Genomic DNA, 13,216 nt, shown 5'->3' with positions numbered 1-13,216 from the left:
TGAGTATTTTTTCATATATTTGTTGGCCACTTGCGGGTCTTCTTTTGAGAAGTGTCTGTTCATGTCCTTTGCCCACTTTTTACTGTACCTTTTCTGTTTAGATACGTTTAGATAAACAAATACCATTGTGTTACAAATCCCTACAGTTTTCAGTATGGTAATAGGCTACGCAGGCTTATATCCCAGCGACAACAGGCTATACCATATAGCCTAGGTATGTAGGTTATACTACACATGTAGGCTGTGGTAAGCAGTTCTAATACAGTCATGTGTCACTGAAGGATGGGGATACGTTCTGAGAAATGTGTCAGGTGATTTTATCATTGTGCAAATGTCACAGTGTGTACTTACAGAAATCTAGATGGTATAGCCTATTACATACCTGGGCTATATGGTACAGCCTGTTGCTCCCAGACTACAAACCTGCATGGCCTGTTACTGTACTGTACACTGTCGGCAACTGTAGCACAATGGTAACTATCTGCATATCTAACATATACACATAGGAAAGGTACAGTAAAAATACGGTATAAAATATATTTTTTTAAAGTATACCTGTATAAGGTATTTGCTATGAATGGAGCTGCAGGGCCTGAAGTTGCTCTGGGTGAATTATTGAGTGCTGAGTGAATGGGAAAGCCTAGGACTTTATTGTACACTACTGCAGACTTTACAAACACTGTACACTTACACTACACTACATTTTAAAAAATATTTTTCTTTCTTTCATGATTAACCGTGTCTTACTGTGACTTTTTCCATAAACTTTTAAATTTTTTTAAAACCTTTTGACTCTTGTAATAACACTTAGCCTAAAACACACACATTGCATAGCTCTACAAAAATATTTTTATATGCTTATTCCAAAAGCTTTTTTCTATTTAAACTTTTTTTCTTTTACATATTAAGCTTTTTTGTTAAAAACTAAGACACAAACTCAGACATTAGCCTGCATCTATACCAAGTCAGGATCATCCATATCACTGTCTTCCGCCTCCAGATCTTGTCCTACTAGAAAGGAAATGACACATGAAGCCGTCATCTCCTATAGTAACAATGCTTTCCTCTTGAATACCTTCTGAAGGACCTGCCTAAGGCTGTTTTTACAGTTAACATTTTTTCTTTTCTTGTTTTTTGTTAAGAATCAACTTTCTGCAATTTTTTTCTTTTTTTAAGTAATGTTCTTTACAAGTAGCAGGAGTACACTCTACAACAATAATAAAAAGTACAATAAATACATAAACCTGTAACACAATCATTTATTAGCATGAACAGGTATTAGGTACTATACATAACCATGTATTATACCTTTTATACAACTGGCAATGCAGTAAGTTTGTTTACACCAGCATCACCACAAGCACGTAAGTAATACACTGTGCTAGGACACTATGATAGCTACAACATTACTAAGTGATAGGAATTTTTCAGCTCCATTATAATCTTATGGGACCACCATTGTATATGGGGTCCATTGTTGACCAAAATGTCCTTACGTGGCACATGATTATACCACCTTTCTGAGAAACATGAAAAAGATTAAAATACTGATTTACTAGCTGAATGGATGAAGTAAAAGGTAATCTTCCTTAAACACAGAATCTTAAAATTTCTTAATACAGAATGCTTACGTGTTAAATATAGGATCACTTTCTCCATTATTATTTTTCTCTTCTATCAAATTATGTCTGTGCTATCTTCTAAATGTCCTCCAAAATCATGTGTTGAAACTTAATCCCCACTGTGCTAATACTAAGAGGGGGAACCTTTGGGAAATGATGAAATCATAAGGGCTCTGTGCTCATGAATGGATTAGTGCCTTAAAAGAGGACTGGAGGGAACTAGCTTAGGCCCATTTTGTCCTTCTGCCTTCCATGTGAGGATATAGTGTTCATCCCCTCTGGAGGATACAGCAATAAGGCACTATCTTGGAAGCAGAGAGGGCAGCCCTCACCAGACACCAAACTTGCTGGTACCTTGATTTTAGACCTCCCAACCTTCAGAACTATGAGAAATAATTATCTACCATTAGCACAGTGGCTTACAGTTACAATCTCGGCTTTTTGGGAGGCCCAAGGCAGTAGGATCATTTGAGACCGAGTTTGAGACCAGCCTGGGCAACATAGCAAGACTCATCTCTTAAAAAAAAAAATTTTTTTTAATTAGTCAGGCATGGTGGTGCATGCATCTAGTCCCAGCTGCTCAGACGCTTGTGGCAGGAGGACTGCTTAAGCCCAAGAGTTCACCAAAAAGTTTTAATATTTCACTGAGAGATAAGAAGAAAGTACTTTAAATGTGTAATGAGAAACAATCAGAACACAGTCTTTTCCATACTGCTTTATCACTTTTCCAATTTTATTAAAATTGGTTGCTTTAGGAGAACAACATGATCCTATAGATTATGAGCAAAGTTGGCCGGGCGCGGTGGCTCAAGCCTGTAATCCCAGCACTTTGGGAGGCCGAGATGGGCAGATCACGAGGTCAGGAGATCGAGACCACCCTGGCTAACACGGTGAAACCCCGTCTCTACTAAAAATACAAAAAACTAGCCGGGCGAGGTGGCGGCGCCTGTAGTCCCAGCTACTCGGGAGGCTGAGGCAGGAGAATGGCGTGAACCCGGGAGGCGGAGCTTGCAGTGAGCTGAGATCTGGCCACTGCACTCCAGCCTGGGTGACAGAGCGAGACTCCGTCTCAAAAAAAAAAAAAAAGATTATGAGCAAAGTTCACTGAGGACTTTCTCATCTAAGGTTAAGTAGACTATATTTCACTATCAGGTGTAGATAAACAATCCCACTTAACAGATGAAAACAATGAAGTAGAGATTGAATTACTGGAATAGAGATATACAGTAAATCACTAGCTGAGTAAACAATCCAAAATTGCTGACTTCTAACTTACTTCTGTATTCAGAGTAAGCAAATACACCAAGTTATTTAAATTCACAAGTGAAAAGCTTATCTGGTCAACAGCAATTTATTAATTTCACTAATAATATTTGTTGTTCTAGGGTTTCAGAACTCTCAGAAGTTAACTAAGAAATAATGAATATCAACATTAAATTAGTACAATAATTTTATCTTATTCTAACTTCTCTTCATTTGCCCTCTATGTCCTTTCTCCTACACTAAATAAAAAGATTGAGACTAAAAGCATTCCAACTGTATCAACTATGTATAGCAACAAAATTTGCCTTGTGTGGTTATAGAAACCCCATTTCGCGTATTACACTGAAGCGGCCTGAGAAAAGTAGAAAAAAGGCAATCTCACCTTGAGTGTGACATCGCAGAGTTCTCCATTTTCATAAAATCGAAGAAGAGAACCATGAAAATCTTTCCAAGCTTCATTTGCTTCAAAAATAAAGGAATCTTCTCCATCACCATCACTAATTGAGGATCTGTTCTTTATTTGCTGGTGCTGTTGTTGCCTTTTCCCCTTTGTAATGTGATTCCTAGCTTGTTTAGTATTCACAGAATCTGAAGCCATTTGCAATATTCCTCTTTCAATATAGCTCTCTTCTCAAACATGCCATTTATTCTTTTTCAAAGGGTAGGGAGAAGGCAGAAGGTAGATGTAGACGCTACAATTCAGACGTTTTTCAAAACCCACTCAACTGCCATTGTACAGTTTGCTGTGACTGAAAAATCAATAATAAAACACATAGAGACAAACCAAAAGAAAAAAATTATTGTTAACTATAATTTGTTAATACTATACATGCAAAATAACTATATCAATCATTATTTATAAAAGAACAAAAAACTTTGTTTTTATGCTAAATAACACATAATTCACTTCTGCTAATTATTTTATATCAATAAAGGAACTCCTTTAAAATCCAACAGGAACAACTGATTTGAGCACATGACTTTTGAGATGTGTAATATGCTATCTTCAAAGAGAAAGGCTATGGACTAAAATTTTTCTATTTTTAAATTTTTATTTCAGAGACGGGGTTTCTCCATGTTGCCCAGGCTGGTCTCAAACTCCTGGGCTCATGCAATCTGCCCACCTAGGCTTCTCAAAGTGCTGGGATTACATGCTTTAACCACCACACACGGCCATGAACTGAAAAAGTTAAGTTTTGAGACTTAACTCGGATTTTTTTTTTTTTTTTAGCAGAACAACATGATCCTACAGATGATAGGTAAAGTTCACTAAGGACTTTCTCATCCAAGTGTAGATAAACAACCCCACTTAACAGATAACAATTAAGTAGAGATGAAATTACTGGAATAGAGGTATACAGTAAAACACTAATATAGCTGCCTTCCAGCTATACAATTTAGTAATGCAAGGCCAAAACAGAAGGATATTTTGACTGAACTAGGTTCATCCTAGATTCTGAAGTCAGATTATGGTTCTACCACATACCAAATATATGAGCTTGAGCAAATGACAACCTGCTTAGACCTCGATCTCTTCTGTAAAATAGAGATACCACTTAAGGAAACATTTTCAGGATTAGAAATATTGTACTGCCAAACATACGAAATGCTGCACTCTTATAAAGATCTCATTTTATTTGCATTTTCACATAGAACTTATTAGTATTTACATACCAAATCAAACTTTCCTCATCATCAAAGCATATTTGATGAACAGTCACACCATCAATAATTCTATGCTACAATTCTACTTTGCTGACAAGAACAGAGGATTTCAAGTTACTAATAAATAGACACCTATTCCATCACTCACTGGCTGTGTAATTTGTAAAACTGAGGCTTTACTAATCCTCAGTTTCTTCATCTATAAACAGGGATACCTATCTCCCTCATGGCACTATCCTGAGAAATACATCAAATACAATAATGAATTTACAAGTGCTTGTTTAAAATATTGGCATTATCAGAGTGGATAGCTCTGCTTATTATGTAGTTTCAGAAAACTCTAAATATTCTAACCAGAACTTTAGCTATATTAGGTTCTTTATTGTTAATCTCATCATTTCCAGCTTTTTGACAGAAATCAAAATGGTCAATGTAAGGTTATAGATTATAGTTATTAATGCCTTCTTATGGTTTCTGTGGCAGACATACATGATAGTGATCCTTAATGAGTCATGTCTTCATATAAATCCCTTGCATGCAGAAGAACCTGTGACTTGCTTCTAATTGACAGAATGTGGGAAAGTGATGAAATGTCACTCTCTTGATTACGTTACATTATAGAATACTGTGTGAGCAGAGGAGTAAGAAGTTCTCCTGCAGGCCTTGAAAAGCAAACCACCATGGAGACAGCCATGTAGCAGGGAATTACAGGCAATCCCTAGGACCTGAGAGAGGCTTTCACCTGACAGTCAGTAAAAAGCCAGGCCCTCCATCATACAGCTCCAAGGAAATGAATTCTGCCAATGACCTGAATAAGTGTGGAAGCAGATTTCTCCATAATTGAGCCTCTTCATAATACAGCCTGGCCAATAGCTTTATTGCAGTCTTATGAGATCCTAAGCAAAGGACCCAACTACACTGTGCCCAAACTCCTGATGCATGGCAACTGTGAGATAATAAATGCATATTATTTTAAGCCACTAAATTGTGGTAATTTGTTACACACAATAAAAAACAAATACAGACACCTTCTGTCAGGTCTAAAATGTTATCTGAGGAAAGCATATATAGATATTCTAACAGGCACCAGTCACTGTAATATCTCTTCTAAATTCACATTCCTGCTGCAAAATCAACAAAGAACAGATGGGACAAATAGAAAACAAAGAGCATAATCAGGGCTTAAAAACTTTTTCTGTAAAGGGCCACAGAGTAGATATTTTTGACTTTCTGGGCCATATGGGTCTCTATCACAACTACTGAACTCTGTCATTGTAACACAAAAGCAGTCACAGACAATAGTAAATAAATAAATATAGCCATGTTCCAATAAAACTTTAATTATAAAAAAACAAAACAAAACACTTAGTTGCCGGGTGTGGTGGCTCATGCCTGTAATCCCAGCACTCTGGGAGACTGAGGTGGGTGGATTACCTGAGGTCAGGAGTTCGAGACCAGCCTAGCCAACATGGCAAAACCCCGTCTCTACTAAAAAATACAAAAAGCCAGGCATGGTGGTGCGCGCCTGTAACCCCAGCTGCTTGGGAGGCTGAGGCACGAGAGTCACTTGAACCCAGGAGGCGCAGGTTGCAATGAGCTGAGATCACACCACTGCACTCCAGCCTGGGCAACAGAATAAGACTGTGTCTCATAAAATAAAATAAAACAAAATAAAATAAAATAAATAAACAAAGAATAAACACTTGGTGAGTGTGATTTAATTCCCAAGCTCATAGTTTGCTGATCCCTGAGTAAGATGTTGATTTAAACGCAACAGTATCAATAATCACATTAAATATAAATGGACTAACCACTTCCAATTACAGGCAGAGACTCAGGAATGCTACTCAGCAATAGGGACAAGCTATTGAAACATGTAACAACCTGGATGAATCTCAAAGTATGCTCAATAAAAAAAGCCATACAGTATGATTCTATCTATATAACATTCTCAAAATGTTATATAGATAGAATAGAGGTTATTCTATAATAGAGGTTATAGAGGTGGAGAACAGATTATTGTTTGCCAGAGGTTAGGGAAGGATGAGAGGAGAGGAGTAGCTGTGGTTATAAATGAGTAGCACAAGAGATACTTGTGATGAGACTGTACTGTATCTTGATCATATGAATCTACACGTGATAACATACACATACACACGAATGCATGTAAAACAGGTGAAATTTGAATAAAATAGACAATGTATCAAAGTCAATTTCCTAGTACAAAAGTTATACAAGATGTTATCACTGAGGGAAACTGGGTGAAGGAAATATAAGATCTATTATTTCTTAGCATTGCAAGTGAATCTACAATGGTCTCAAATAAAGACTTTTTTAAAAAGAGAGATTTTCAGATTGGATAAGAAAAAGCAAAATCCAACTATCAAATGCGTACAAGAAAAAAAACCTACTTTAAGTATAAAGACACAGTTAAAGGAATAGGATAGAAAGAAGACACACCATGCCAACAGTAACAACAACAACAAAACCCTAAAGAATTTTTTTAAAACTGAAGAGTAGCTATAATATCAAACACATAAAATTGTTAGTGATAAAAAACACTATATAAAAATATCATATGCAAAAGAAAGCAGTTGGACCCTTACTTTACACCATATACAAAAATTAACTCAAAATTCATTAAAGACCTAAATGTAGCCCTGAAACCATAAAATGACTAGATTTGAAACCATAAAGCTACTGGAGGAAAACACATGGGGAAAAGGCTTCACAACATTGAATTTATCAATGATTTCTTGTGTATGACGTAAAAAACACAAGCAACAAAAGTAAACACAGACAAATGGGACATCAAACTTTAACACTTCTGTGCAGCAAAACAATCAATCAATAGAGAAGAAAAGGCAACCTACAGAATGGAAGAAAATAGTATTTGCAAATATATACCTGGAAAGGGGTTAATATCCAGATATACAAAGAACTCCTACAACTCAATTAAAAAAAAAAAAAAGAACCCAGTTTTAAAATGGGCAAAAGGTTGGGTGCAATGGCTGGTGAATGACTGTAGTCCCAGCCACTTGGGAAGCTAAGTAGGAGGATCACTTGAGCCCAGGACTTCAAGGTCAGCCTGGACAATACAGCAAGCACCTGTCTCAAAACAAAACAAAACAAAACAAACAAAAACTAAAAACATGCCAGGTGTGGTGGTTCACTCCTATAATCCCAACACTGGTAAGCTGAGACTGGAGGACTGTTTGAGCCCAGGAGTTCAAGATCAGCCTGGGCAACACAGACCTTGTCTCTACAAAAACAAAACAAAAATTAGCTGGATGTGGTAGCATGTGCCTATAGTCCCAGCAACTCAGGAGGCTAAGGTGGGAGGATCACTTCAGCCCAGGAATTCAAGGATGCAGTGAGCTGTTATCATGCCACTGAACTCCAGCCTGGGTGACAGAGTGAGACTCTGCCTCAAAAAAAAAAAAGGTAAAGGACTTGAACAGACATTTCTCCAAAGATGATATACAAATGGCCATGAAGTACAGCCCTTACTCAGTATCCTCAGAAGACTGGTTGCAGAATCCCTGCAGATACCAAAATCCATGTATCCTTAAGTCCCTTATATAAACTGGTATGGTATTTGCATATAATCTATGTACATCCTCCTACATATTTTAAATTATCTCTAGATTACTTACGATACCTAAGACAATGTAAATGCTATATAAATAGTTATTATATTGTATTTTTAAAATTTGTATTATTTTTATTGGATTAAAAATATTTTCAATCCATGTTTGGTTAAATCTGGGGATGTGTAACCTGCAGACACTGACAGTCAACTGTATATAAAAAGATGTTCAATATCATTAATCATCAGGGAGATGTAGATCAAAATCATGAGATATCACCTTACACTTGTTAGGATGGGGAAAGAAAGAAGTGTTGGCAAGGACTTACAGAAAATGGAAACCCTTTCTACTGTTGGTGGGAATGTAAAATAGCTTCCATAGCTGCTTTCGAAACAGTATGGATAGTCCTCAAAAAGTTAGAAATAGAATTACCATATCCAGCAATTCCACTTCTCGGTACATATCCAAAAGAAGTGAGAACAGGATAGCAAAGACATATTTGCACACCCATGTTCACTGTGGCGTTATTTACAACAACCAAGAGGTAGAAGCAGCCTAAATGTCCATCATCAGATAAATGGAAAAAGAAAATGTGACTTATACCTACAATGGAATACCACTGAGATTCAAAAAAGATGAAAATCCTGTCATATGCTACAACATGGATAAATCTTAAGGACGTTATACAAAGTGAAATAAGCCAGAAACAAAAAGACAAGTTCCACTGATTCCACTTATATGAGGCATCTAAAGCAGTCAAATTCATAGAAAGTAAAATGGTAGCTGCCAAGAGGGGTGGTAAGAAGAGTTATTGTATCATTTCAGTTTTGCAAGATAAAGTTCTAGAGATCTGTTGGACAACAATGTACATGTAAGTTAACACTACCGTAATGTACACTTAAAAATGGTTAAGATGGTAAATTTTATGTTGTGTTTTTCACTGCAATAAAAAAAGACACTGCATAATGATAAAAGTATCAATTCCCAAAGACATACTATAGTCTAAATGTGCATACACCTAACTTCAAATCTTCAAAATACACAAAGCAAAACCAAAAACAACTAAAGGGAGAAACAGATAAATCCACAATTACAACTGAAGAGATTTCAACATTCCTCTTCAGTTACAGGACTAGTTAGCAGAGAATTAGCAATGACATAAAACAACAGAACACATCACCAACCAATTGGATTTCACAGGTGCTTATAGAACACTCCTCCCAACAACAGCAGAATATACATTCTTTTCAAGTGCACCTGGACCTATATAAGCCATATCCTGAGTCAATAAACAACCCTAAACAAATTTAAAAGAAATTACATTGTATAAAGTGTAGTCTCTGATCATATGGAATTAAACTAGAAATAAGTAATAAAGACAACAGAAAACTCTCCAAATGCTTGCAAATTAAATGCACACATCTAAATAATCCATGGAGCAAAGAGGAAGTCTTAAGAGAAATTAGAAATTTCTTCGTTAAGTTAGTTCTTAACAAAAATGAAAATATAAAATATCAAAATATCAAAATTGTAGGCTACAGGTAAAAAAGCGGCTTAGGGGAAAGTTTAGAAAATTAAGTGCTTACATTTAAAAAAAGTATTAAATCAAAAAAATTAGCCAGGCATAGTGGTGGTCGCCTATAGTCCTGCGGTCGCCTGTAGTCCCAGCTACTCGGGAGGCTGAGGCAGGAGAATGGCAGTGTGAAACCGGGAGGCAGAGCTTGCAGTAAGCCAAGATCGCGCCACTGCCCTCCAGCCTGGGTGACTGAGCGAGATTCCGTCTCCAAAAACAACAAAACAAACAAACAACAACAAAAAAAACCCCGAAGTATTAAATCAATATTCTAAGCCTTTACTTTCAGAAACTAGAAAAACAACAAAATAAACTCAAAGCAAGCATAAGGAAATAAAAAGCACAAACAAAATAACATTGAAAACAAAAACAATAGATAAAAATCCAAACCAAAAGCTGTTTTTAAAAGACGAACATATTTTTAGTAGAGACAGAGTTTCAAGCATGTTGGCCAGGCTGGTCTCAAACTCCTGACCTCAGGTGATCCACCTGCCTCGGCCTCCCAAAGTGCTGGGATTACAGGTGTGAGCCACTGCATCTGGCCTGTTGATCACCAGAACTGATAAACATCTGGCAAAAAAGGCACGGAGGGGAAGACACCTGTCACCAAAATCTGTAATATCAGAGACTATCATTACAAACGCTACTGGCATTAAAAAGGTAAATAAGGTGAATGCTATGAAAAATTCTACATACATAAATGTGACAACTTAGATGAAATGGACCAATTCCTCAAAACCCACAAACTACCAGAACTCACCCAAAAGACAACCTGAGCATTGCTACAACTATTAAAGAAATTAAATCACAGTTTGAAAAGCAATCTTCGAGCCCAGATGGTTTCACCAAATTCTACCAAACATTTAAAGAAGAAATAGCCTCAACTCTACAAAATCTCTTTCAGAAAATGGAATAGGCGAAAACACTTCCCAGCTTATTTCATGAGATAAGCTATTACTCTGATACCAAAAACAAAGATAGTACAGAAAAGGAAAACTACAAATCAATATCCCTCATGAATACAGACATAAAAATCCCCAACAAATATTAGCAAATATAATCCAGCAAAACATAGAGAATGATCACGACCAAGTAGGATTTATCCTAAGAGTTTATGCAAGGCTGCTTCAATACTCAAAAAAACATAGTCTACCATATTACCAGCATATTAAGCCATATTAAACCACCACAACAACATACTAAAGAAGAAAATCCACATAGGAAGTAAAAGTTATCTCCAGTGCAATAAAGCAAGAAAAAGAAAAGGCAAAGATTGGAAAGAAATAAAACTGTCCCTATCAGCACACATAATTGTCTATGTAAACCATTCCCAAGGAACAGCTAGAACTAGTAAGTTTAGCAAGGTCACTAAAAACAAGGTGAACGTAGCTGGGCGCGGTCGCTCACGCCTGTAAACCCAGCACTTTGGGAGGCTGAGGTGGGCGGATCACGAGGTCAGGAGATTGAGACCATCCTGGCTAACATGGTGAAACCCCATCTCTACTAAAAAAACACAAAAAATTAGCCGGGCATGGTGGTGGGCGCCAGCTACTCCGGAGGCTGAGGCAGGAGAATGGCGTGAACCCGGGAGGTGGAGCTTGCAGTGAGCTGAGATGCGCCACTGCACTCCAACCTGGGCGACAAAGCGAGACTCCGTCTCAGAAAAAAAAAACAAAACAAGGTGAACACACAAAAAATTAATCATACCATAGCACACTGTAGCCTGATACTTCAAGCTACTGCACCTGGCTATAGTTTCATATAGTTTCTGATGCATTTTATATAATGTATAAAATATATTTTTATGTTATATATGTAACTACACCTAAAACAATAAAACTTTTTGAAGAAAACATAGGAGAAAAACTTCATGACTTGGGGTCAGGCTACTAGTTGTTAAATATGAAAGAAAAAAACTGCTAAAATGGACTCCATCAAAATTAAAACCTTTTGCTATGAGAAAGACCCTATAAGAGAATAAAAAGACAAGCTCCAAACCAGGAGAAAAATGTTGGCAAATCACATATTTGACAAAAAATTTACATCCCAAATATATAAAACTTTCAAACTTAACAGTAAGAAAAACAACTCAATTAAAATATGGACCAAAGATAAAAGACACTTCACCAATGAAGATATATGGAAGGAAATAAGCACACAAAAAGATGTTCAACATCACTGCCATTAGGTAAATGAAAATTAAAACAATGAACCAGGCCCAGTGGCGTGCACTATGTAGTCTCAGCTACATAGGATGACTGTTTAAGCCCAAGAGTTCAAAGTTGTAGTGCACTACCATCCGATCATGTCTGTAAATAGCCACTACACTCCAGCCTAAGCAACACAGCCCCTGCCACACCCCCATACTCACACCCCACAATCATAATGAAATACCACTACAGTCTATTAGAACGGCTAAAATAAACAATAATAACAATACCAAGTGCTGGTGAGGATGTGAAACACCTGGAATTTTCATATACTGCTGGTGGCAATGCAAAACAGCATCACTGTTCTAAAAAAAAAAAAAGGTGGAAGTTTCTTACACAGTTAAACATACTCTTACACTATAACCCAGCGATCTGACTGCTGGCAATTTAACCGAGAAAAATGAAAGCTCGTGTTTGCACAAAACCTTGTACATGAAAATGTATAGCAGCTCTAGTCGCAATTGCTAAAAACTGAGAATAATCCAAATAACCTTCAACAAGTGAATGGATAAACAAACTGTGGGTACACCCATACAACAGAACACTACCTTACAATAAAAAGGAACAAACTTGGTACATGCAACAACCTGGATGAATCTCAATGGCTGCTGAGTGAAACAGGCCAGTCTCAACAGGTTACTACACATTCTATGATTCCATTTATATGATATCCTCAAAAGGACAAAATCATAGTGATGAAAAACAGATCCGTGGCTGCCAGGGATGAGGGGCAGGGAAACAGTATGACTAAAAGCAGATGACAAAAAGAGTTTTATGGGATGATGAAACTATTTTGCATCTATTTCAAATGTTAATTTAAGATTGATTTGGGTGATGATTAGACAAATCTATACATTTGTTAAAATTCATGGACTTATACCCCAAAAATGTCAATTTTGCTATAAGATAAAAAATAAAATGGAAAAAAAGAAAGTTGCATTCCAACATACTCATGATAAAACTCAAAAGACACAAAGCAATATAATCATAAGCCACTCTACTGCTTAAGGGATCAATTAGCCCATAAAATAAAATGCAAACGCCGGCCAGGCACAATGGCACATGCCTGTAATCTCAGCACTTTGAGAGGACAAGCTGGGAGGATTGCTTGGGCCCAGGAGTTTAGACCAGCCTGGGCAACAGAGTGAGATTCAGTCTCTACAACAAATTTTAAAATTAGCCACGTATGGTGGCACAAACCTGTAGTCCCAGCTACTTGGCAGGCTGAAGTGGGAGGATCGCTTCAGCCCAGGAGGTCGAGGCCATAGTGAGCTGTGATCATGCCTCTGCACT

General features: G+C 37.0%; 1 protein-coding gene across 5 annotated transcripts in view; it reads right to left on the bottom strand.

The window, feature by feature from the left end:
• The window catches only part of KLHL8 (kelch like family member 8), a 59,585-nt gene that overhangs the window by 31,207 nt on the left and 15,162 nt on the right, over positions 1-13,216 (bottom strand). For all 5 annotated transcript variants that reach the window (XM_033214140.1, XM_033214142.1, XM_033214143.1 and 2 more), the window contains exon 2: positions 3,268-3,634. In XM_033214140.1, the coding sequence (XP_033070031.1) occupies positions 3,268-3,483 (216 nt within the window). In that variant the 5' untranslated portion in view covers positions 3,484-3,634. The remainder of the gene's footprint in view (positions 1-3,267; positions 3,635-13,216) is intronic.

Source organism: Trachypithecus francoisi, unplaced genomic scaffold (genome assembly GCF_009764315.1).
Source record: "Trachypithecus francoisi isolate TF-2019V2 unplaced genomic scaffold, Tfra_2.0 Lachesis_group1, whole genome shotgun sequence".
NCBI classification, from domain to species: Eukaryota; Metazoa; Chordata; class Mammalia; order Primates; family Cercopithecidae; genus Trachypithecus; species Trachypithecus francoisi.
The sequence above is the reverse complement of the archived record's forward strand: the minus strand, read 5'-3'. Positions and strand labels throughout refer to the sequence as shown.